Raw genomic sequence first — 26,775 nt, 5'->3', positions numbered from 1 at the left:
TGGCCAAGGAATTTCTCGAAAACATTGTTCGAATACATGGCTTTCCTTCTGTATTGGTCTCTGACTGAGGTAGTCCATTCATTCTGAATTTTGGAAGAGATGTCAATTAGCGCAAATCGACGTGAGGTTATCAACCAGTCACCATCCCCAGACCGATGGTCAGACGGAGAGGACCAACCAGACTCTTGAACAGTACCTACGTTGCACGCTACACCAAACCGAAAGCAATTGGAAGGATATTTTATGGATTTCCAAATGCGCATACAATAACTCTGTACATTCAGGAACCGGACAAAGCCCCTTTTATACCATATATGGACATCATCCTCGAACCTCAGAACTCGATTCGCCTCAACACTTACAAATGCCCGCAGTGAATCATCTGCACTCTACTATTACACAAGCCTTTAAGGAAGCAACAGAACATTTGAAACAAGCAAAAGAGAAATACAAGAAAAATTCTGATCAACATAGAAGTGATGCTCCACAATACCAGATTGGGGATCAAGTTTGGCTGGCTACAAAACACATGCCTCTAAAAGGGACTCTTTTAATCCTAGATATTACACTATTAAGGCCATTATCAACCTGGTGGCCGTCAAATTGGAATTACCCTCTAATATGCGGATTCATCCCGTCTTTCATGTTTCACTCCTGAAACCAGTTGAACCCGGGACAAGACTAGCCAAATCACCCGACCCCATCCTAATAGATGGGGAACCCGAATTCGAAGTTAAAAATATCCTGGACTCTAAAAAGGTTAAATCAAGACTTTTTTATTTCATCGACTGGAAGGGTTACGGACCACAAGAAAGGTCATGGGAGCCTAGTGACCACGGTCATGCACCTCGGTTGGTGAAAAAATTCCATCGGAACTTCCCAGACAAACCAGGACCAAGGGGAAGAACACCTTTAGGAGGGGCCTTGGGGGGAGGGGAGTGCTGTCATGATGCCCACCTCCGGGCATCCAGACCAAGCCCATCAGCCCCGGGAGCAGGCATTCAGGTGCTTACTAAAAACCCAGCAACCCCAGCTAGGGGCTGTCTGGGTACAGTGCTGGCGCCATAGGTGCCAGGCTCATGTACAGGTGCCAGGCTCATGTACATTACTTGTGTTGGGTAATACAGACTCTTACCTGAACGCCATCAGCTGCCAGAAGACAATCTTCTCTTGGACCCAGCTGCAACACAAGAAGTGAATGGGACCAGAGTGAACATAGGACATATTGAACTCGTTGGACTTTATACTTACGGGTTCTCGCCAGGAACCTCGGAGTCAATATTCATCTGGAACTCTTCCAACGCCTTCGAACCAGTGAAGTAACTGGTATCTATGCGCCCCTGCATTCCACGCAGGATGGATAGCTCATCCTTCAAAATCATAAGGTGAGATTAGTGAAAGGGAATATCGGAGGTGATTAGTGGGGAGAACAGTGGGGGGCCATTACTAGAATCCACAGGTGGCTAAATCCCTTTCTCCACTTGCAGGAGAATACTTCTACAGGTCAAGCAGATGAGATTAGGCGGGCCAGTCCAGTCTGTCATCTCTGCACTACGCTTCACGTTGGAGGAGACTACAACTGTCCGGGTCAGATCGACGCCCCTGTGGGAGCCAGGTGAGCGCAACAGTACCTTCCACACAGTTGCCCCGACACGTATAACGCGCCACAAAGGCATTAGGCAGCCAGCCCTCATTGCTATTGCACCCACTAGCTGCAAGGTCAGCCATGCCAGCCCAGTGAAGCTTAATAACAACGCTGCACTCCCCACACGACACCCCAGGGCTGCGCTAGTTGCACCTACCCACTCAGGCCCTACGCCCGACCATGCCTGCGGCCTAAGCACACCCCCTATCAATGTCAGAGATCACACGTTCTAGGAAAGTGGTCACTCTCACTAAACTACACGCCAGCCTTAGAACAACTCGCAACTTGCAAGTAGACTCGCCCTACTTCTCCTTCATGGGCACCGCTACCAATTCTGCCCACTTGGATCATAGCACCCCCAATAGACACAAAGCTGCTCCAGCTCCACCGCCAATAGGTGAGCCACACGACACACCTACCGTACTCTCCATCCTAGGTCCCAACACTCACCTTAATCAACCAAACCCACCCTCTAATGAGGTCGCCGGTGTCTCCTCCCCCAACAGTGCAGTGACGTACCTGCTTACGATACCCCTATTGCACAGCCAATGCTGGTTGCACATCTAAAGACGCCCTCCACTCCCAAGTCCATCCCCTCACAAAGCCGTTAGCGTCACCAGGACCATTCCAACCCCACGACCACTCACTTGGCCCTTCCAATGCCAACATTATGCACCTGTACTACCCTTTTCTATGCGCCCTCATCAACGCACGCTCCATCCCAGCTCACTCCACAGAGAACCAGGACCTCCTCACTACCCATAACCTAGACCTCCTGGCGGTCGCAGAAATCTGGCTTTAGCTCTACCCAAAGGATACACCATCTTTTGGCAGGACTGTCAACTAGCGAAAGGGGGTGGGGTAGCACTTATAGCAAAAGAATCTCTGCAGATCAGACAGATTCACTTTCCCACGGAAAACAACCTAGACACTTTGTCCTTATCTCACAATTGCACCCTCGCAATCTATGTCATTTACCGACCCCCTTGCCCAGCAGCCGACTTCCACGAAAACCTACTACACCTCATTGGTAACAGCCTAAAAACAGCTGCCAAATCCATTCTCCTCTGCAATCTCAACTTGGGTTTTGATGACCCAAAAGAATCAGGCAATCGCTCTTGCCAAAGCACTAAACACCATGAGCATCTTACAAATAGTCACCAGCCCCACTCATTCTAAAGGCCGAATCCTAGACTGGATTGCGGACCACAACTGCTCTGCCACCATCAGCGCTAATGCTCCCTGCCCCTGGACATACCACCATGCCATTTACTTCTCCATCCCCAAGCCTTCTAAAACAAATCCCAAATCACACGATCCACACTACCACCCTGCCTTGCTAGGAGCTCACGAAAATTAACCAAAGAGAACCTCGCACCCTATCTAGATTCGCCCGTTTTCAAGCCTCCATTCTCAAACGACCCCACGCTGCTAGTACAAAGCTACATTGACACACTCAAGGTAGCAGTGGAGGCCATTGCCCCACTATCGCTTAAAAAAAAATCCAAAGCTGTAAGACACGCCAGCTCGGGGAATTACGGGCCCAGAAGCACACTGCGCTCTCCAAATGGCAATCTAACCCTTAGGCTACTCAATACAAAAAAGCCATCATCGCCGCTAAATCCAACTCTTAACAGAATCTCCAATGCAAACTCGGAACCCAAAGAGATGTTCGCCATCTTCAGGGAACTAGTGACGCCGGCTCCCACCCTCTCAAAATATTGCCAACAATTAATCCTGGTGTTCCAGCATACAAGCTGCCATGATTAATGAGAAAACCCTTCTACAAAACAAAATCTAATCTAGTCAAAAGCCCCCTTCCTCTCCACCTCCCAACACGCCTGCTACCAACAGTCCTACCGTAGACAACCCAGGATTCACCTTCAAAGACGTCACAGAACTTGAAGTGCTCACACTCCTCAAATACATTAAACCATCCAATTGTAAAGGTGATATTTGCCCAGCCAATATCATCAAAGACTGCACAACCAAACTAGCCCCTTTCATCACTGCCTTTATAAATGCCTCCCTTGCAACAAGTATGGTTCCCCTGTGCCTCAAAGAAGCATGGGTACGACCGCTCCTAAAAAAAAGAAAAAACACACTTCCTGGACCCCTACTCCCCCAACAGCTACCGTCCCATCACCGCAGTGCCATTCCTTTAAAAAATCCTGGACAAAGCAGCTTACACTCTGGAAACTAATGGCATTTTGGGTAAGCGGCAATCGGGCTTCCGCCCAGGTCATGGGATGGAATCTGCCCTACTACATTTAAAAAATCAACTGCAAAATTATCGATTAAGGTAAACCAGCTGTACTCCTCCTTGATTTATCTTCGGCGTTTGACTCAGTAGACCATAAGACCCTCACTACCGCAGCACAGTTTTCAGTCAAAGCCGCATCCTGGATCTCCTCCTTTCTTGAAGGTGTTCTCAGAACAGGCCTGTGAAGCTCCTACTAACAGAGTGCAGAGTCCTGCAGGGCTCATGTGTCGCGCCCACTCTTTACAATATTTTTATGAAGCCACTCTGACATCCTGGACGCGTTAGACATAGTTTACACTAAGTATGCTGATGACACCCAGGTCCTCATTACTCTCACTGGCAAGTATGAAACAGACTCCAGAACACTTGATGCGGTTTACGCCACAATCCAGGCCTGGATGGCAGATAAAGGACTCCGTTTAAACTGAGACAAAACCAAAATTCTTTTAGTTGGTCCCAAGGAAACTCTAAACAAACTCAACTCGCAATACACCTCTTTCACTGCCGAGAACACTCAGATAGCAGCTTCTAAAGCCGTCAAGATGCTTGGCGTCTACCTGGACTCCACACTCTCCATGTCATGACAAGTTAACGCTATTGCCTCCTCAGCAGCGTACCCCACTAAGCTTATCAATGTGGTCAAACCTTTCCTGTCGACACAAAACTTGACATTGCAAGAGCCACGATAGGATCAAAATTAGATTACTGCAATGTCCTCCTAGCTGGCACCTCTGAAACAAATGTCAAAAGACTGCAAGTTATTCAAAATAATGCGCTCCGTGCTGTCCTCAATATACCAAAGAGGGAATACATATCAGCTGCTATATGGGCTGTACACTGGCTCCCTGTAAAAGAACGCTGCTTGTTCAAGACACTCGCCATCAAACACAACTGCCTCACACACACACACACAGCCCCAGAATATCTTTCTGAGAAGATAGAGCAGTCTCAACCAGGCCTACCAGGACACACTACACTAACCAGCTCTACACCCCTGGGGTTAAGCGCACCAAGGCGGGTGGTGCCAGCTTCCCTGTCATTGCCTCCAAACAATGGAATGCCCGGTCACCTGTCCTCAGGAATGAACCTTCTCACTATTCCTTGCGCAAAGCCGTGAAAACGTGGTTCTTCATCTAAAAGACAATCGCAGTTCGCAGCTCCAGCTGCCAACTCGGTAACCTCTCTGCTGGACTCATGTACTGTCAACTAGCTGTTACCAGGTTCGCTTGTAACTGTATGAACCTTGGATTTCTATGCTGTATTCGCACGCTGTATGTTTTGTATTCACGTCTGGAACGAAGTGAGTTTGCCTGTAACAGCGTCACAATCCCCAACGGCTGCTTTGTGCACTTTATAAAATGTAAAAAATAAAAACTCACTGGTCAGGCAGCGTTTAAGTTTACTTGCGAATGCAGCTTGTCATGTGCGCTTGGTGAGCAGCTTTCAACAAGAAAAATGTAATGCTGCCCAACATGCAAGCATGTCAGGCACCGTTTAATTATAATTGTACACATAGCCATGCGAGTATGGCAGGCAGTGTGTACAATGGATCCCTATAGTGTCTGCCTACTTTATGCTGGGGCATACGGATCTCCGGCATTTGCGCCGGCATGAAAATCCAGGCCGGCACAAATACTGGAGCATTTGTATGGCGGAGAAGAAGGAAGGCAGCGGAAATGCAAGTTGCGTTCCACCAATCTTCTCCACCATACAAACAATTGCAAAAGTGGTGTGGCATGAATGGAAGGTTTTTACGCCTTTCAATTTACGTTACACCACGTGTTAAAATGAGCTCTCCACAGTGTAGGTAGAAACAAAATAAAATCGTGCTTTCTTGATTATTGCTCTTTGGAAAGAGTGACAATACTTGCAGAAGGGTCATGTTTTGCAAAAAGGAGAAGGTGGACGGAAATAAATCAATTCTCTCTCTCTCTCGGAGAAAAAAACAATTGTGCTCAGGAGTTGAAGGGCTTAGGGTTTACTTTACATAATTGGAATATAAACAGCACCTGGGTTAATGAACGTCTATGTTCAGGATGTCGGCTGTCTCAGGACATGAGCTTCCCGATTAATAGGTGCCAATTCTATTTAACTAGTTATTCTCGATCAACATTCTTGGGTTCCCAAAAAGCATCTAGAGAAGCATGAAGCAATAACTTCCTAGTATGCAGCCCGCATAGTGGCTGCAAGCTTAAAATAAAGCCCAACTAATTTTCACTGGCGGCTTTCTTGCGAGGCAAATACCCAATATGCCGTCAACAGTGCCATGGTTAAGCGTGTGCACAGATTACTAATATCTTTCTAGAACAGTAGGGCCCGATACTGCTTGGTGTGGACCTTGTAGATTTATAAAAGTTAAAATTATGTCAATTTAGAAGTGGTTAGTACCTGACAAAAATCGTCGCCAATCGATGGGCGGAAGTTGTGAAAGGAAGGCAGGTTGTGGGTGGTGGTTACAAAAGAAAAGTTAAAACAAATAAATGGTCCAAAAAAAAAAAATAAATAAGTCAGCTCTCATTGCAAGCCCTCATTCCAGCAGTTTGGTATGGCCCCACTTTATCTGGCCCGTACACGTTATTTCTAAAGACATATGCACGCGTGTGTGTGTGTATATTGTGCGTGGATATCGGAGACGGTGGATACAATTTAGAAAAACTTAAGGAACGGAGGGGGCAAACTAAATACAGAAGGGAACCAGCAGGTCTGTGGTCAGGGTAAGAGCACTGTGGTTTCATGCACGAAAGAAAACAGACAAATTGGCCATTTCACCATGGTAAAACAGTCAATAGATAGCAATACACAATCTAAACATGTCAATGCAGACCGACTACAGCCATAGTATAAGATCAGGTCAGGTATTTTATGCAGGAATCCATTTGAAGAGAGACTTGCCTATTTTATGGCTTAAGAATAAATGAGTACTTTGAATGGCTGAGATGCAAGTATGTACCAACAGAGTCAAATGTCCATAAGTAAGTTTTAATTGGGCAGAGGTGCCAACATGATAAATGTTTCACAGTTATTCATAAGGAACAACCTCGCCTTTGCTGCAGCCGTAAAGGAAAGCATTGGTCAGTGTTCCAAATGTCTCAACTGTAAATATGTGCTGACAATTTAGATATGTTGTGCACTGCCTCCATTGGAAGCCATTAGCAACGATTTCTATTTTTAAATGTATCAATTTTTACTGTCACATCACTGCAGGTTTATAGATTACATAATCCACTATTGTCGTGTCAGGGCAAGGTGTAGAGCATTGTCACTGCCTTTCCCAGGCACATAATCTGCGGCTTCCTTCACAAAGCAGGTGATGCAAGTCTAAACGTTTGAAAAAGCCATGGCTACCACTCTGTCAAAGACTGCTCTACCACCAAAACTGCCAGAATCGCAGCTCCCGAGGAATAGAGAGCCACACCGGGCGTGAGAGGGAGGACTATGACGAGGAAGGAGGTTGGGGGCAGCAACACTCCAGGTATTTCCTGAACTTGCTTCGGGGTCAGAGGGATGGGGGAGAGCCTAGCAAAATGAGGTGGGACAGGTTGTGGGTCACCAGCTATAACGTTTTTATTTTTTGGAGTGGGAAGAGACAAGTGACCATATTTGAGAGGTGGGGCAAGGTTGGCACCAGGTACATTGTTTCCCAGTTTGGGATGGAGGAAGGAGATTTTGTTCTTCATTTTAAATTGCATGCAATCCCCTTCAGTCTGCTCTCAGTATTGCTAGCAATGCATAAAATAACAAATGGGTAGATAGCAACTACAACATATATTGCATTTCAGGGATCCGAGTGAAAACGGCCAACTCGAGCTACATTCTCATTGATCAAATATCACTTGGAAGCTCTGTGCAATATATCCCCACAGTTGGTAGCCTCCATCTATACGTTTATACAGAAATGCACACATCAAAGTATATGAATGTGTGTAGCCAAAACATTATATGGATACATGCTTTGGAAAATGCATACGAAAATGGACGTTAAGGGGAGTTTTCAAATTTCTCACAATATATATGATGAACATGAAAGGTAAATAGGTCTGAGGGACGCTGATCTAGATTGTTCACTAAATGTTCTCCACAAAAAAAAGATTTATTGGTGCTTTCATGTTGTCCACAAAAAAAGGCTTATTGGTGCTTTCGATTTTCTTAACACAATTCAAAACACTCAACAATCTCTAAAAGGATATCCCTTGAAGACATTCCACAAAATGATGTACTTAATGTACTAAATGTCCCTTTGTGAGACAGCATAGCAAATAAGGTACATCTCTGAAATGTTTTTTCAGAATACCATTTCTATGACAAGACTGGAGGCGAGCATTATGCTTCAACTTCAATGCATCAGTCCTCAGCAGTTTCAACAAAAACAACCAGAAAACTCTGAAAAGTGACCATACATAGGTTTTCCTTTTCTGAAACTTCAAATCCCAAAGTCTCTGTAGTCCATTCCAGCACAGCCCCTCTATGACACACATCCTGTCTCTGGGCTCCTCTTCTTTTACTGCTCTTCAGCAGACAAGTCCTATTTTATTACCTCTCCATGTACTGAGTTTGTGTAATGAGATACGTTCAGTTAGGAGGGGGATTATGTGTGGGAAAGTTATGTAGACAAGCATAACTGTAGAAATATGTAATTGATTGTGGATTTTAGTGATAGTTACGCGCGCGTCAGGCGTACTTAATAACTTAAGGCAGCAGGCGGTGAGTGGCCGCGGCGGTAAGAGGCACGATTACAGGTAAGTGAATTGCAACGTCGCGGCAAGGCGAGAGGCCCAGTGCTGTATTCCCGGCATGACAGGGGCTTAGCTCGCCCTCGCAGGCGCAAGCTCTCCACTTCGTCTCCCCACCCTCGCGGGAGCAGAGCAAAAGCTCCACGAGTGCTCCGGCCCCCACCCTCGGGAAGGTACAGCCAGAGTGTAACACAAAGGGAATGAACGCCGGGCCCGGCGTTGGGATCACAAGCATAATCAATCGGATAGGGCCTATTGATCCGAATTATATACGCCGCAACATCGGCGTTGCAAAGCAGCTACAAGTCAGCTGTGCAGCGGGCCTGTATCCAGCGCAAGGGAGAGGAATTACCTCCCACGAAAGCAGGCGCATAAAACCTGCAGTGATCCACAAAGCCACCCAAGGGGGGGGGGGGGGGCAGATTGAACATACAGAACCTATCACAGGGCAGAAAAAAGAAATGTAAACAGTCCGGTGCAAGCCACAAGGAGACCGAGTGCACACCCACTGAACCCTTGAAGACAGGGTCGAAGGGGAGTAACCAGGCCCAAAAGAGGAACTCCTCTTACAAACCCCCAGGCCCATCAGACCGGGTGAAACAGAAGACCCCAGAGGCAGATGACGCATTCGCTAAGCTTAAAGAAGCTTACCTGCGACATCAGGCAGTGCCGAGCCTCACAACCCCCACTCGAGGGGTGGACAATATAGGAGAAGATGACCCAGGCTCGGAAGAGTATCCAGCAGAGAAAGACCTTTCCTCTCAAGGAGGAGATGAAGTAGCTGAGGAGGAATGGGAGAAACCCAGCAGGGGGGGAAGAGAATGACCAGGAGGACATGTTTGACCCAGACAGTATCTGGAACCCAAGGTCCTCAGACTGGCAGCCATCTCCCAGGGTCACTCAATATATGAAGATAAGGTTGCAGAAGGCCCTTGACAAAGAAGTAAGGCAGAGCCTGCGGGCAAAGTGTCCACACCCAGACCTCCCAGGGAAGGTGGCTGAAACTCCTGAGCTGGACGCTAAGATGTTGACCTTCGTGTCTAAGACCAGTAAAGATCTACACAAAGGTATTGACAGGTCGTGGGGAAGCTGCCAAGAGAAGGTTCTAGATTTGGCAGGACCTCTCGCGAAGATAATGGATCTGGCAGAGAGGGCTAAGGATACGGGGGAGGAAGTGGATCCCAACGCTCTGGCGAGCTGGGCGCAAAGGGCAGTTTTCCTTCTAGGCAACGCTAACTGTGCCATCTCCTCAGAAAGAAGGAGAGGTTTGCTGCTCAAGATAGATCCCAAGTTGAGCGACCTCGCATCATATGAAGCCGGAGAAGCGGCACAGGGATTCCTCTTCGGAGAGACTTTCGGAAAGGAGATGGGCCGGTTCGTCGGCACTTAAACTTCCTTGGAAAAGGCGCAAGCCTCCATATGAAAGGTGTTCCCGAATAGTGTTGTTGCCATGACCGGCCGCTTCAGGGGTCGTGCAGCCGGTAGCTATCAAGGAGGAAAAAGACCCCCTAATCCTAGAGCCCAATACTAGGAAAACAAACAGCAAGACGACACCTTCCCGGCCAGGGGATGTTTCCCTAGAGGACGCAGAGGAAGAGGAGCTGGTCACGGACAAGGCTTTACACCAGGTGAGAGCAACAGAGTATCCTCCGGTTGGGGGAAAACAGGAAAGTTCTGGGGAAATTGGTGCACGCTTTCTAGCGATGCTTGGATATTGCAAACCGTCAGTGGTCTGTGGCTAGAGTTCATGCAACCGCTGGTGCAGTTATGCTGGCCACACCAGCAGCGCCTAGCGCGAGCGGAACAACAATACTTAGCTTGCGAGCTGGCCGAGCAAGCGCAGAAAGACAGCATGGAGAGGTGCACAGCATCCCCCAGATTTGTGAGCAATATGTTTATAGTGCACAGGAAGGAGAAGGCAAGACCAGATATACATTTAAAAGAATTAAACGGGTAGATCGTATACCGCCATTTCAAGATGGAAGGTATCCATCAGCTCAGAGACTCTCTGAGAGAGGGAGACTGGCTGACAAGGCTAGACTTGAAAGACACCTACCTGACGGTGCAGGAGGATTACAGGATGTTCCTAGTTTTTCACTGGAACTGACAGCTCTGGCAATACAAGACAATGCCCTTCGGGCTTGCGTTGGCACCCTGGGCTTTTACCAAGCTGATGAAGCCAGTGGCAGCAACGATTCAGGAAAAGGGCATCAGGTTGATTATATATCTAGACGACCTGTTACTCCTAGCAGAGGACCGGGACACTCCAGACAAGATGGGTGCAGAACCTACTGTTATCGCTGGGCTTTCTAGTGAACGTGGAGAAGTCAGACACCACGCCAGCACAGAGGCTAGATTTCCTAGGATTCGATTCCAGGAAGGCTACGTTAGAACGAACAGCCAGAACGATAAGAGATATCAAAAGGGAGATGAGATTCAATCTCTCTCAGGGTGCTAGTGAGGATTGCAGGGTTATTAGCAGCCTCCAGTCAGGCCATATTTCCAGGTCCTTTACACGATCGAGCTCTACAGAGGCTAAAAATAAAACACTTGCTGCAAGGTTTGAAGTATCATCAGCAAGTGCCGTTAGATCAGGAGTCCATCACAGAGCTGGAATGGTGGTTGAAGAATACGGATGCCTGGAATGGCCGTGCCATCTACAGAGACCGACCGGACCTGATAATAGAATAAAACGCCAGTCGCATAGGCTGGGGTGCGGGATCTGGAAACAGGAGGGAAGTGGAGCGAAGAGGAGCGTTGCCTGCACATAAACTGCCTGGAACTTCTGGCAGGATCATTCGCGATCAAAGCGTTTACGAGAGGGAAGGTGAAGTCCTGCGTTCTGCTAAAGATGGACAATATCTCGGCAGGCCGCTACACAAATCACCTAGGAGGAATGAAGTACAAGTTGAGCTAGCAAAGGATTTTTGGCACTTCTGCCTCCAGTCAGGGACTTCAGTGAAAGCAGAGTACCTGCCAGGAGCACTGAATGTAGCAGCCGACTGGAACTCAAGGTACCCGACGGACTCCAGCGACTGGAGACTGGATCCAGCAGTATTTCAGACTCTGAATGCGAGGTAGAGCCCAGTACACATGGACCTCTTTGCGTCCCGCCTCAATGCCCTAACAGCCAATTACTTCAGTTGGAGGCTAGACCCGGAGGCGCAGGGTACGGACGCATGTCTACAGAAATGGCCAGGAGGCCTGCACTATGCATTTCTCCCCTTTGTGATGCTGAGCAGAGTTCTAGCGAAGTGTCGAGGGAGAGAGCGGAATTGATTTTAGTAGCACTAATGTGAAAGTCACAGTTGTGGTTCCCAACGCTAATGGAGCTAGCAGCAGATTCTCCAAGGGTGCTTCCCGAAGGAGACCAACTGCTCACGGACCCAGCTGGGTTGTGTCATCCTCGGAGAGTGAGAGGGACTCTCCCGCTCGTCGCATGCAGGATATCAGGAGATGCTGGGCGCTGCCAGCATTTCGGACAAGGCAGCAGAGCTTATCGCAGAATCCTGGGCTCCATCCACTAGGAGGCGCTACGACGCAGCTTGGGCTAAATGGACGAACTGGTGTAAAGGGAGAAATCTTTATCCCATTTCAGCCCCTGTAGTGACTATATTACATTTTTTAGCACAATTGTTGCAAGACGGGAGAGCATTTTGTACCATAGATGTGTACAGATCTGCGATTTCGGCAGGGAACCTACCAATTGAAGGTGTCCCAGCGGGGCAACATCCAGCTGTAGTGAGACTCAAAGGAGCTAGATACAAGGTGCCCCAGAGCGTAAGTATAATACAGTATGGGATGTGACAGTAGCACGACGGTTGTTGGAGAGTTGGCCTACGGATAGATGTCACTGAAACAATTATCAGGCAAACTGGCAATGCTGTTATGCCTAATATCTTGCAAGCACGTGTCGGATGTCAAGGCACTGGAGATTAATAGGCGATCATTTGGTCAGGATGGTGTGACCTTTTCCATAGTGAAAAGGACTAAGACAGGGACCCTCACGGTCCATTACCCCTATTTTCCAGATAATTCGAAATTGTGTGTATCAAGATGCAATAAAGAATATTAAAGTAGAACAGCAGAGTGCAGAGCAGCTGGCAGCACCCAATTGCTAATAGTGCATAGAAAGCCTTTCCAGGCGGTTCCTACGGCCACCATAGCGAGGTGGGTCAAAGAGGTTATGCAAGCCTCGGGTAATGATTTGGGAATGTATGGAGCACATTCGTTAAGAGGAGCGATGGCTTCTAGAGCCTTTACGACAGGAGTATCTTTGAGAGAAGTTAGCAGCTGACTGGTCGAGTGATCGTACATTTAAAGGGTTTTACTTTGAGCCAACTGACAGTCTAGCTGTTACAGCGTTGGGGAAGCTTTGAACAAGCATAATGCTAGCCTCCAGTCTTGTCATAGAATGAAGATTACCCCTGCTTACTGCACAGGGAGTATTAATTCTATTAAAGACTAGGAAGCAAGCATTAAATTCCCACCCGATAATGTACTATTAATAAATGTGATATTTGTGGATTGTAACAGTACATGGATGCCATCCTGAATTTGTTCATTGTATGTTCCTTAGGGGAGGAGCAGAAGACTAACAGAGCGGAGGCCGATGGGCACAGAGATCTGAGTTGTGGAACAGAAAAGCAAAGGAGCTGCATCGCTTCAGTTGACGAGTTGGGAGTCTTTGCGCTGTTGGAACGACATGGTTATAAAGTTAAAGAGACAGTTCAGAGCAGGTAAAAGAGAGGAGGAGCCCAGAGACAGGATGTGTGTCAGAGGGGCTGTGCTGGAATGGACTACAGAGATTTTGTGATTTGTAGTTTCAGAAAAGGAAAAGAGTTATGTATGGTCACTTTTCAGAGTTTTGTTTTTTTGTTGTTGAAACTGCTGAGGAGTAATACATTGAAGTTTAAGCATAATGCTCGGCTCCTAGTCTTTAATAGAATTAATACTCTCAGCGCAGTTAGCAGAGGTAATATTCATTAGTGTTTACATTTTATCAACATATATCGTTTCATTTGATACACAGCGAACAAGAACCGTGAGTGAGCAAGAACTTAAGAGGTTTACAAAAAACAATTGTCAGTTGAGGAATATGAACATCCATGTTGTCAAATACATTGACAAAATGCATGGAGATTTGGTTTTAGTAGAAATGTGTAAAATTCTTCAGGCAGCCTCAGTCTCCTTGCGCTCCCATATGAACATCCTCTTGTGACAATCCAAAGAAGGGCTGCCTCACAATTTAAAGATCATTGACTTACATTGATCACCCTTTGAAAGTCCTCCAGGCTGTGGGGAAGATCCTTTTTGAAGTTGTAGGTTTTCATAGCCACTGCAATTCCTGCACAGTTCACTGCAATATCCAGGCGTCCAAACTTTTCTATAGCTAGGGCAAGGGCTTTCTTCACGTCTGCTTCAGATGTCACCTACATGCAAGTGAAGAAATCAAACAAAAAAAACCGTTTAATATACAAGAAGAGCCATCCTAATGCAGGAGTTGAAACTGGACTTCATAGCTGGCTCCTGGGTATCACGATTTTCATCGGACCAGGACTGGGCGTTACTCAGAATAACCCATGAGCTATAAGAGACCATCCTCATGAACTTTGTGCCTGAAAGGGGGCAGAACATGCACATTACCCAACCCCCGTGCACATTACCCAACCCCCACCCCTTTCCATTGCTTTGTTGCCAGTTACTGTACTCCTATTGCTTTCCGTCTGTTGAATCCTCTATCTTGCCATGTTGCTTTAAATGGCTTCCCTTTTCATGATCTGTTTATACTGCATTCCGTTTTGTTTCTTTTCTATCAGTTCTTTTTTTCTTGCTGCTTCCTCTCATTTAATCTTTAGCTAGGCTTGCGGCCACTTTTAACGCTGCCACTACATTTGTTACAGGGTTAAACTCAGTTACCGCCTCGACATTTGTATCTCTGGTGCTTGCTCACTCTCCCTCGCTGCTCCTGCAAAATGAGGTGCTAATAATTAGTATAGAAGTTGTTTAGTAAAGTCCTGCGCCACGGCAAAAGAAAATATGTTCTTGAATTAGTGTAAAATCAGATGTATTTATTTTACAAGTTTAAATAATGCGAGTTCATATGCAAGCCAACATTAACCTGATGGTGGCACGTGCTATGTTTCACCCTGTTCTGGAAGGCACAGGAATTTCAGTAATTACTATTTAGAAATATTAAATAATCGAAACCCCTGTTCAAAGTCAAAGGTGGTAGTGGGTTAGTAGCATATATTGTGTCATTGACACATAATATCACATGCATTCATAGTCAGTATTCCTAGACTTTTGTATAAGTACATAAGTATCGGTTCACAAATCAATGTTACACATACAGGGGCCTGTTGGAAAGAAAGCAGGGATGGTGGGAGGAAAGGAATGAAGAGGAGAGTCCAGGTAATTTGTAAAAGGATTCTCCATTGATACCAGTGTGATTTTAGGTTGAGCAGGCATTCAGTGCCCAATTAAAAGCCACCTGGCAATGGTGTCCTATGTGGTTGAAGCCATATTACCTTGGTAGTTTGTTATTTTAATGCATGCTTGTTGCAGTACAAATATAGTGGCACTGGGGCACCCGATGCACCTTTCTTATGGTGTGTAGCAATTGGTTCAGTGTGGTAGCTGCGTGGCTGTGGTCAGAGGTGAAAAACAGATTATACCTGTATAGTGCAAGGGCCAGTTGACTTTAGGTGTTTTTGCAGTGAAAGTATAGAGTGGTCTAAAGGACGGTTGCCCGGTTGCCTTTTGGTTGCAGACTTGCTGTTTGGTATGGAGTATGGATAATTACAGATTATAATTCAGATCACAACGGTTGCATTCTGTGTCTAAGGGAGAATAGCAGAGCATAAGATCAGTTTGTGTGTCGGCAAACATTGGTTATAGTGAGTGAAGGGTTAGGCCGTGGCCTACGTTCCTGGCTGTCTTGTGCGCTAGCATTGAGTTACTAGATAGCAGCAGACTTTAATTCCGGCTTCTCCTGTGGGGAGAATGGCTTGGCTAGGTTTCTTTAAAAGTGATTGCTTGGAGCTTTATCTAAAAGGGAGGCTGGGACAGTGCCCATCATTTTCTTAACCGTTTAGGATTTTAGCTGTTCCTTGGGTCTGGATTCTATATGGCAATGCTCCGCTGGATACATTGGGCACCGTCATCTTGGGATCGGCTTATTAAAGTCACCCTGTGATATTGTCACGCGTTATATGCGCGATGATAGCTTGAGTGGAGTGCTGCGATCACAGTGAATTTGTAAATATATACGTTTTGTTTAAAATAAAATTTTAAAAGGAAACAAAAACACATACATTGGGTGGATTATCCCTGATGCAAGTCTGGAGGAAATGGCCAGGCGCCTTGATAGGATGTGGAAAATAAAAGACTACAATGTTTGTTTCGAGGATAAAAGTAATTCAATGGGATGCTTTCCTGGTTAGAATACATGAGGAGGATAGTTACTGGGTTGGTGGTCGTTGCGTGTGCCGCAGCGGACCAGGACTCCTGGATGCTGGCATGGGTGGGAAGTGCAGTGAGGTAGCCAGTGTTTTGATAGACATTCCTGTCGCAGGAGAGTGATCATGTTGAAGTGAAATGGAGTCAGGGGGTGAGAGCTGTGGTGGTGGTAGGCATGCAGGACATAATGGAGTCTGGCGATTCCCTTTGTACTACTCTCTTTGCATGCCAGTGGGACTGGGGGTGATTGGCTACTTCTTTGACACCAATATCATTAGTAGGCATGTTCCATACGCCATTCTTTTCCTTTCAGTTATACAAACATCCATATATTGATCATTAACCAATTGCCTGTAATGCAGGAGATGATGGATCTTATCATAGGAAGTGGTGCATCTCACTATCCGCCTTCAGCCCTTCCTTGATAGCTCTTAAATTGCATATGATCTTCTTGGCTGAGAATTTTCTCACACCCCCGCAGTCTTGGTTCTAGTTTGATGTGTCGTATCCCGAAGAATTAAATGTTGTCTTTTTTTCTCTGACTGGTGTTCCATGAACCAGTGTTCAGCCAGAGCTCCCTACATATAGTTTGTTGCAGATACATACAATGATATAGATAACATGTGTTGTCCTGCAGTGAATTTATTTATTTTGATGATTTTACCATAAATAGTTGTATGCAGCTGTATATTGTTCGAAGCATAGCAACACATTACAATTTGAACACTTGTAGAAGCCAGTTACTGGTTTGCCCGTTATTAAGATAGTCTGCCCCACCGGTTTTTTGACATAAAGCTTGGACTGAGTTCCATTGCCAGGGTGGATGCTTTGGTATAGACTATGCTACGTTTGTCAGTAATGTTTTTAGGGTGTGCATCAAGCATCAGTAAATGCCAGTTTTTCTGTAAAATCTTACTAATGATATGGTTGTCGGAGTACTGGTTGATCAGTCTGACTGGGTTTGTTATGGGTACAGCCTAGTATGTAGTGCACAACTGAGATGTCTTTCCCTTTATTTTATACAAATTCAATTTGAGATGGTAGACAACTCGTCTCACACCCACTTTTTCAAATACGCCGGGTCACAATGGACTATGAAGTAGGCCAGTTGGTGAAAATGCAATATTTTATTTACTTTTGAAATTCAAAAGAAATCATACAATTTTTAATTATGGGGCAGCAATCAGCAATGGGGTGATACTTACAATGAAAATGGAAGCAATTCACTTGGTTAACCTTCTCGTAGAACATATACAAAAGCACAAGTGAATAGGAGCACTTTTTGAATTAGGATAGATAGCACCCAAGGTAAGGTTTCCCCCTGCAATGTTATCTCAACCCACAATTAATAAAATTCAGAGCGGATAGAAAGAAGCAGCAGGTAATCAGGAATAAGAGGCAGTGAACAGAATCAAAATCCAACCTTATTTTAAAGCCCCTTGCAATAGCATGAAATGACACTCAGAAATTGGCAAATAAATAATGTGCGGTTAAATCTATGAGGCAAATATGATTTCTCACACTAGCATGAATGTATAAAAAAAAACAGAGAGGGGGGGGGCCTGGGAAACTCTCTACCAGCAGGAACACAGCCCATTGACTTGTTCTTGGGTGGATAGCCCCTGGGAGAGTCTCAACCAAGTCTTTAGCTCACTGTTCTTTTCACAGAGAAGAAATGTTCCCGAATATCAGTCTTTGTCCTGCCCAGGGGCAGTCCAGCACCGAAATGCTAGGCAATTCTTCTCTGAACAAGAGTACTACAGCAACCCCATACACGCGTTTCAGCCTAGTTGGGCATCATCAGTGAGGTGAAGCTGTGCCTCTCTAAGAGCAGTGAGCAAGGGGCCCACGTCTGGATTCCCCTGGCAAGTTAGGAGATCGAAAGTTACTTGGTATGCAAAACAGACAGGGGTCTGGGAAACTTTCTACCAGCACGAACATAGCCCATTGACTTGACTTTGTTCAACATTCTTCTCTGTGAAAAGAACAGTGAGCTAAAGACTTGGTTGAGACTCTCCCAGGGGCCATCCACCCAAGAACAAGTCAATGGGCTGTGTTCGTGCCGGTAGAGTTTCCCAGACCCCCTCTCTGTTTTGAATACCAAGTAACCTTGCGTCTCACTAAATTCCAGTCCAATCCTCCAGTTTGTGAGAAATATTCAGCCTAAAATTCCATAACTTTATACATGTGTGTGGACTATCATAAGGGATGCAAGCATGAAAATTCGCAATGGCATCACGGATACTTTCCTTATAATCCCCAATTCTCTGCCACTTCTGTTCCCCATGCACCAATGAAGTCTATGACGTCTTAAATGAAAACCTATAAAATCATATTTAAACTGTTATTTTCACATTTTTGCAAAGTCCTATGGCAAAGATAAAAGTCTTCAAAGTTTATTTATAAAATAGTCTCTGGAAACAGATGGGCTGGCCTTTGTCCGTCACCGGACCATTTTTTTCTCTTCAGCTACCACCAACTGTCATTTCCTCCAGAGTAATGATGGGGGTTGCCCAGCTTGATTGAAGGTGTATTGCCTCTTATCCACTTCACACGTTGGTGTCCCAGAATTCTATTGTACAAGGCTGGAGCACAGACAAGTTTGTCCAACCTAGTAATTATCACTTGTGTGTTCGAGGATCTACTGTGGGGGTCCTTCTGTTGCTAGCATCCTCCCAGCAGGCCTGTTTGGGTGGTCCCCCCGCCCCCATGTAGCCACTGCCGTTTGATTTATTTTAGTTATTTTTGCTCTGAATTGGAAGAAAACCTGCTAAATAAAATCATCTCATACATGTATTTTCACAGCTCAATCCCCTTTCCCATTGCTAGGCAAGGAGAAGTTTTTGTTCAACATAGTGCTTTCAAACAGGCATTTTTTTTTTCTTTAGTTTGTAAAAGCCCACTTTGAACTGTGAGAATCCCACCCTCCAGCCCCCGACCCGGTTTGAAATATGTTAGATTATGGTTTCAAATATTTTTCAATTGCTGGGTCACACATGTAATAACTGAAATTAGTAAAATTAAAGACACATTTCTCTCCATACTATGTCACTTTATAAATATTTGAATTCCAAAATGCAGCATATGCATGCATTTCAACTGCAGGTAAACTAGCATCAAGTGATCAGTTCCTTCACTGACGCTAAGCTTTCCCTTCAATTCAGGTTTTCTTCATAGTGTGATGTGAGGAACTCATGGTGACAAGTAAGACAGACACATGTGATGACAGTTCAAGGGTGTTTATTGAACAATGAAATGCTGTACGCAGGTTGGGAAAACGCCTAATCTAAACCCAAATCTAAGATGGGAGCAAACGTCAACCATCAAATGAAAAATAAGGCAGTCCTAGTGATGTGTCAAATCAAAAAGGCCTATACTAAAAGAAAAATATTGCCAAACCTCGAAACTAATACAAAAAAAAAAGGGTGTGCGATAGTTCTCAAGAAAAGAAAGAAGTGTTCTCAAATAATATGCGGTAGTCTTGGTCCCCCTTCCCCACGTTTAGGATACGGGGTAAGATAGGAGCTTGGAGCACAGTACGGTCTCGTGCCTTTCCAGCACGAGAGGACAGTTCTTAGGACACACTCAGGTTTGTCTAGCACGAGATGGCAGTTCAACTTTATCCCTCAAGCATTCCATAATCAGGACTGTCTATGTCCAAGTCTTGTTTCACTTGAAAGTTTCTTGCCTTCGAGGGACTGACGTGTTCAAACAATAAAACAAAAGTTCCTTTAACAAATGAAAGTTCTTTTCCAATGTTCACTGGATGCTGATTCACCATTGGGTCCCCCCTCTTCTGGGTGCTAACCCTTCTTAATTATATTCCAAAATTCTGATAGGGTGATGGTTTCACCTCTGGGTCCCCCTCTTTTGGGCTGACCCCTTTCAGTTGTAATCTACAAATGTATATATCAGTTTCTTCTTGAAGCTCGGATGATAGCTTCACCCCGGATCGCCCTCTGCCGCGCTCGGAACTCTCTTGACTGTCAGTATTCGGATGATGGCTTCACCCCTGGATCTCCCTCCGCAGGGCTCAGACCCCTCTTGACTGCTAGTACTTGGGCGATAGCTTCATCCCCGACATCCCTCCATCAAGTTCACTCTTGACTTTAACAGGAGTCAATTCCTTTTTGCTGTGGGATTCACTTTCATTTCTTTCACAGTGCTTGTAGCTCAAAGTCTTTCGATTGTACAGGGATTTTGCTTGACCCTCTGTATGACCACTTTGACCTATTTCGCGAGTCTTCCCACGGCCTCCTGGTACTTGTAGTCTCTCTCATATGGGGCTCAACCAGAGTGTCTCGAATTAGCACACATGTGGTGCCGCTTCCCCTCTGCAGCTGGTCTCCCCTTCACACTTCTGCCAGTTCACTCAAAGTTCATTAGCTTTGGTTCTAAACTTGCCACTTTGCGATTCTCACTTATCACAGCCCGGTTCTTATTGATACCAGTTATTTCTTTTCTCCCCCGCACCCATTAAGACTTGAATGAGATCTTATGAGCCACAGGAGCTCTAAATCATCTAAACTTAAACTTACCATAGTTTATAGAGTCAATACAAGAAAGGGTGTGCTTTTTCTCATTTGTAGTTTTCTGCATCTTATCAGCTCTCCCCCTCGACTCACCGGCTGTGTTGGACCGCTTGGCTTGTGGCTTTGTTGGAGTCAAGGGCGGTACCACAAGCGTAGGAGCTTCCTTCGCTCCTGCTTATCGACATAGGCTTGCCCCGTGTACCGTTGACATGTGCTGCAGGACACTTGTGCTATTGTTCGCGGTCTTAGTCTCTCTTCCACAAAGGTTCTGCGGGCCTGGGACGAAAAGGGCAAGGTCACCTCTATCCTCGCAACGCTTTCGATTCCTGCCGCCTTTCTCCTTCCTTTGAACTGCCGGTGTAGTAGCTGTCTCGTCATGCTGTCTGCTGTCCTCGCCTTGCTCGTAGTGTGCTTTCTTGCTGCCACCTTTTATCCCTGTGGGGAAAGGGAAGGGCTGTCAGGTGTGTATGGTTTCAGTCAATTGCCTGCCTTTCGGGTTGGGAAATATCAGGTGGACAAGTTTATTACAAGTCCTTTGTCTATTGTGTTAAAAAGTATTTGTATTGGAAAAGGAGAAGGTTGGAGTGTCAAGAGTATTTTACGGTACAGGATAGGGAAGGTTGGTGCAATGGACGAGAATGACCAGGATATAGAACAGAACACAGGTTGGGAGTGCAGAAAATAATAAATCAGAGGGATGGGGAGTATTCCAATGGAGACCGGTGAAACAAGGATTCTGTGAATTATGCTTTTTGGGTGTAACCGGGTTTGGGACCTTAGAGGATTGGTTGCGAGTTGAGGGGTTGTTGGATCTGGGCAAGAGAGATCTAATGGGAGGAGGAGAGGCAGATGTAATACAGCCTATAAAAGTTTCAGATATCTCGCCCTCCTCTCCTTCTCTGGCACAATACCACGTCTCACCTGGAGTATTCTCACCCTCTTCCCCCCCAGCATAACCCCGGGTTACCCTACCCAGGTGATCCTCTCCCACTGGTCCACCCCCAGTAACTGGATCCAATAGCGTTGGCAGTGTCCTGGCCACCTGAATAAGGGATTCTCGAGGTCTTACGGGGAGAATACCCTCAGGTTTCTCACAGTGATGAGTCAGAGGTGATTCACCCAGGAAACCTGGTCTGGAACCACTCATGTGGCAAGGGAAAGGCAGACACTTTCTGATCCTGATCCTGGGGGCAGTGTTAGCCAGGAGGATCACATGGGAGGGGAAACAACAGGTCAGGAGGTATGGGAGACCCCCCTTAGGTAATTTTCACCAAGACCCCAATCTCCGAAGAGCTGATTATAAAATAGAAGCTGTTGAGAAAACCAACTTTTGTGTTAGGGACTTCGTCCCAGTATTATCAGAATGCTGGGACTCGAAGAAGAGGGCAGCAGAGGCACATGGTTGCAGAGTGCAGCACATTAAGGTTAATGACCCACACCGGAGGAGGGCTGAGAGGCATACAAGGCCCCCTCAGGTGCAGGCCAGAAGACCAAGGTGGAAGAGGGCGGGGCAGCTGAAGCAGCAGCAGGAGAGCATTAGCAGCAGTAATAGTAGTAGAAGTGTGAGGAAGAGTTTTGAAATCTCCATGAAGCAGCAGAGGAAGAAATCGTGGAAGAGCCAGGACCAGAATGCTGCGAGGAGTTGATGCCGGTCTGGACAGGGTTGTATGGGCTCGAACATTAGTAGTAGTAGAAGTGTAAGGAGGAGTTTTGAAATCTCCACGAAGTTGATGCCGGTCCAGAGAGGTTGTATTTGTATCGCGCACCGAACCCTGGAGGTAACTGGGCGCTGGAAATCTTGTGTTACAGGCATAACTAAAATGTTGACAGGGGTGGGAAGACCAGTGGTTACAGTTAGGTCTGATGACAATCATTTACAAGTGAGAGCAAAAGGTGGACAGGGGAGGCCTCATCGGATAGGCTTGTCACTAAGCCAGCTTTTTACTCTGGTTTTGAAGGTCAGCAAGGATGGTTCTAGTTTGTGAGAAAGAGGCAGAGAATTCCAGCAATTGGCTGCTTGGGCAAGGAAGCTAGCACCACCTGCAGTTTTTAGGTTGAAACTTGGTACTACGAGGCGTTTGGATTGGGCGGATCTGGTATGCCAGGATGGTTGGCGCTTGCTGAATTTATCTGACAGATATTTAGGAGCAGAGTTTGACAGACATTTGTGTGCGATTGCCAGAGTGCGGAGAGTGATTCTATTGCGAACAGCAAGCCAGTTGGCTTCTCGTCCGATTGTTGAGATGTGGCTGGATCTGGGAAGATTAAGTGCTGCGCTCAATGAATTATTTTGTAAGACTTGAAGCCTATTTAAATTCTGCTCAGAGGATCTTAGGAAGAGGGTATCGCAATAGTCAATCTTTGACAGCGCTAGGGCTCTGGCAAGCATTATGCAGCTGTTAGTGGACAAGTAGGATTTGCAGCTGTAGATGGACGGTAGGCGGTAGCAGATGTCACAGCACTGACTTGTTTCTTTAGGGACAAAGTCGAATCCAGATAGACTCCCAAGGTTTTTATTTCCTTGGCGACTTGGATCCAGTTCCCGTCAATATTGAAGGAGATATACCTTTGATCAAGTTTAATCAGTCGTGCCTGAGTGCCGACAATCAGAAGCTCAGTCTTTTCATCATTAAGGCACAGGCTGTTGGTGGCCATCCAGGCCTGGATTTCTAGGTAGATTTCATCGATTTACTTGGAATCCTCATCGTAGTGGCCAGTAAGCGGGATGAGGACCTGGCTGTCATCTGCATAGTTAGCGTAGATGACACCCAAGTTATCCAAGCGATCGAAGAGGAGCTTTGGGAATATATTATAAAGCGTTGGCGAAACGCAGGAGCCTTGGGGGACTCCACACAGTATAGGGACTGGGTTGGCAGAGGCAGTAGGTTCGCTTGGATACAATTAGAGGTGTTGGAGGAGAAAGCTGCTGCTGAGGTGAGATGTCCGGTGAGGATTTGGTGGTCGACTAGATCAAATGCCGCAGACTGGTATAACAGAAGGATCGCTAATTTTATTTTTTATTATTATTAATTTGATTTAGTTGTTAGTACAGATAAACAAATAAAATCAACATTTACTTTCAACATATAAAAAGAACTATATAAAATTATAGATAAGTGTTTTTTTTTGTTTTTTTTCTCCCCGTTTTCTGGTACACTAAGGTGCAACTTTTAGGAAATTATTTTTGCACAAGGAAATGCTATGTCAAGCAATTGTATAGCAGCAATGCTGATCGATATTTTTCTTGCACTGAAAATTTCACACCATATTTCATCATAGGATCGACTAACATGTTGCCATGTCATTTCTTTTATCAGTTTGAATCGATGTGGAGCAAAAGCATTACATTGGATAATGATATGAGCAAGCGTTTCTGTTTGAGATTTATCATTACAAAACCGACAGTGGCTCTGCTTCTTTGTGACCATACCACGTCTTTCCAAGATTTCATTGACTGGCCATAGATTAAAACGCAAACGCAAAATTTTCGATCTTAAATTTACAGATGGACATTTAAATGAGATAGTCAGCCATACTACCAAATTCCTTGTGACCAAAAAAAGGTCTATTAAAATCTTTTAGTCTTAGGCACTTTTCTTGAGTGGTTAGCCAATCGGTCTGATACATTTTAGTCTTAGCTCGATTCGGATTTGTAATCAAAAGATCAATTGATATGTGTGCGTCAACAAGGGCATTCATAACATGTGTTCTCCATTTTTGTGGAAATGAGTGAGTGGAGAACAAAAGGTAATTTGCTAAAATGGCAAGGCTATCTCGCTTACTTATCCCCATAAGACATTTTCTTAGAAGGCTGCACATTTTCCATGTAACTTGAGCATGAATGGACAGCAGGCCAAGTTCAAATCTCAGTAACATGTTAGGTGTGCACTTGTGCAGTCCAAGTACACATTTCCAAAATTTTGCTTCAATACCATTCCAGAACTTAAAGGTTCTTGGGAGGAGAGATTCCAAACCATATATGAGAACAGGTATTACCTTTTGCTGGTAATATTTCATGATCGGAATGCAAGTAAACTTACCAAATCTTGCATGAATTAATCTGGCCTGGGAAATTAATCCTGTTAATTTGATTTGAATTGTTGTCTCAAGTGCATTTTCTGAGGCGAAGTTGTTAAAATATACTCCTAGATATTTGTATTCGTTCACGATCTGTAGTTTTTTATTACATATCGACCATGTATGTTTAGTCCGTAGAGACGACTTTGGTTTCCCAAGAATAATAATTTGCGTCTTGTGTTCATTCACTGTGAGATTATTTTTTGCTACATAAAGATCGAGGACATTTAATGAATGTTGGAGCCCACTAGGAGTTTGAGAAATGAGGACTAGATTGTCAGCATAAAGAAGCCAAGCAACAGCTCGAGTTCCCAACTTTGGGGGGGGATCAGATTGTGACACCGCAAGGTCATCCGCCAAATCAAGCAAAAATAGATTGAAGAGAGTAGAGGCGAGTATGCATCCTTGCTTGAGTCCCCTCTCAGTTGGGATAGATTTAGATAAAAGGCCCTCTAGATTAAGTTTCACCTGGACAGAAGTGTTAGAGTGTAGCAAGCTCAAAATTTTTAACAGTCTCCCTGGGCAACCATAATACTTAAGTTTCCTCAAAAGACGCACGCGGTCAACGGAATCAAATGCCATGCGAAAGTCCACAAATGCGGCATATAAGGGTTGCTTTCGCATGGCATAAGATTGTTTGATTGCGTTAAGAATGTTCAGATTAATAGCTGTTCCGAGTCCTGCTACAAAACCGGATTGAAACGAGTCTCTTCGCTTACACTGGAGAGACCAATTGTTTAGATCACGTAATACCAGCCTGCAGAAAAATGTTCCCGGTACATCTAATAAGGCGATAGGTCGATAGGCAAATGGCCTATCTCCTTTTTTATAGATAGGGGCAATGATAGTGTGTCCAGGAGCTTGGAATTTTTTGAAGGTAAATGATTAATTGAAAAAGTGAGTACAAAATTGGTGCCCACATATCGGTGTGTTTCTTTAAGACCGCGTTCGAGAGTCCATCAGGACCCGGAGCCCGCGACATGCTTGTTTTGTTAATGTAATAAAAAATGTCATCTTGATCAAATTTTAAAGGTAAAGGGTGACACTATCATGTCCGAGGACTCACTCAAGGTTGGAGCAACATATATGGATGAAAAATGGTTGCACCAATCGTTTTCCGACACTCCATTTATATGAGATGATACTTGCGATGCGTTAGTAACTGAGTTTAGGAATTGCCAAATGTGTGCTGTATTTTTGTTCTTAGTTTGGTCCAACATAGCTTCTCCTTTTTGTTGTTTTGTTATTTTGTATTCTTTTATCCAATTTCTATATGCAGTTTTGATAGCTCTTAATGTGTGAAACTTTAAAAGTGGAGATAATTTGAGAGCTCGTCGCTTTTGTGTTTTAAACAGAGCTTTCCTAGTGCGAATTGCAGTATCATATGGTTGGGCGGACTTTAGTTTGATGTTTTGTTTTGTGGCATATAATTGCATAAGATCAAAAGGGACCATTCTGTATGATTCTACTGACATTTGAGAAATTTCTGCATAAGATCTTATATGGTCACGATAGCATGTTAAGGACTTGTGAGACCATTTTAATCGGTTTAGAGAATTATTAGTTTCATATTGGCCCATAAGAGATTGACTTTCTACATTCGGTACTGGAGACAGCATGATCTTAAACGTTAATGGACAGTGGTCGCTATATTGCGATGACTTGATGGCAAAATCGGTAGTGTGTGCAAGAGATTTCTGGAAACAAAAATAAAATCAATAGTTACTGACTGTTTTTGGCTATGCCATGTCGGTAATGGAGGGGAATCCGCTGCACTTGTGCCATTCAGCATAATTAGATTCCATGACTTCATGAATTTGTTCCATAATCTTATACGCTCAAGATCTTTTGAGGTTTCTTTGTTGAGAAGATGCAAATTCAAGTCACCCGCAATAACAAAATGTACAATTTCTCGCATAGGCATAACATTTTCCAGGACAGCTGTTAGATCTTTCAAAAATTTGGCAGTTGTAATGCCCATTGGATTCCAATATACATTAATGCAAGCAATTTTAAGAGAACTGACCGAAATATAGGAGCATTGGATGAACGGATTGCTAAAAGGCA

At 45.0% G+C, this 26,775-nt stretch overlaps 1 protein-coding gene across 2 annotated transcripts in view; it reads right to left on the bottom strand.

Annotated features, from left to right (window-relative positions):
- Positions 1-26,775, bottom strand: part of HSD17B10 (hydroxysteroid 17-beta dehydrogenase 10) — a 67,677-nt gene that overhangs the window by 23,471 nt on the left and 17,431 nt on the right. For both annotated transcript variants that reach the window (XM_069645296.1, XM_069645297.1), the window contains exon 3: positions 13,906-14,070. In XM_069645296.1, the coding sequence (XP_069501397.1) occupies positions 13,906-14,070 (165 nt within the window). The remainder of the gene's footprint in view (positions 1-13,905; positions 14,071-26,775) is intronic.

This window comes from Ambystoma mexicanum, chromosome 2p (genome assembly GCF_040938575.1).
Source record: "Ambystoma mexicanum isolate Mex_15411 chromosome 2p, UKY_AmexF1_1, whole genome shotgun sequence".
Lineage (NCBI taxonomy): Eukaryota > Metazoa > Chordata > Amphibia > Caudata > Ambystomatidae > Ambystoma > Ambystoma mexicanum.
This window is presented reverse-complemented; position numbering and strand designations above follow the sequence as displayed.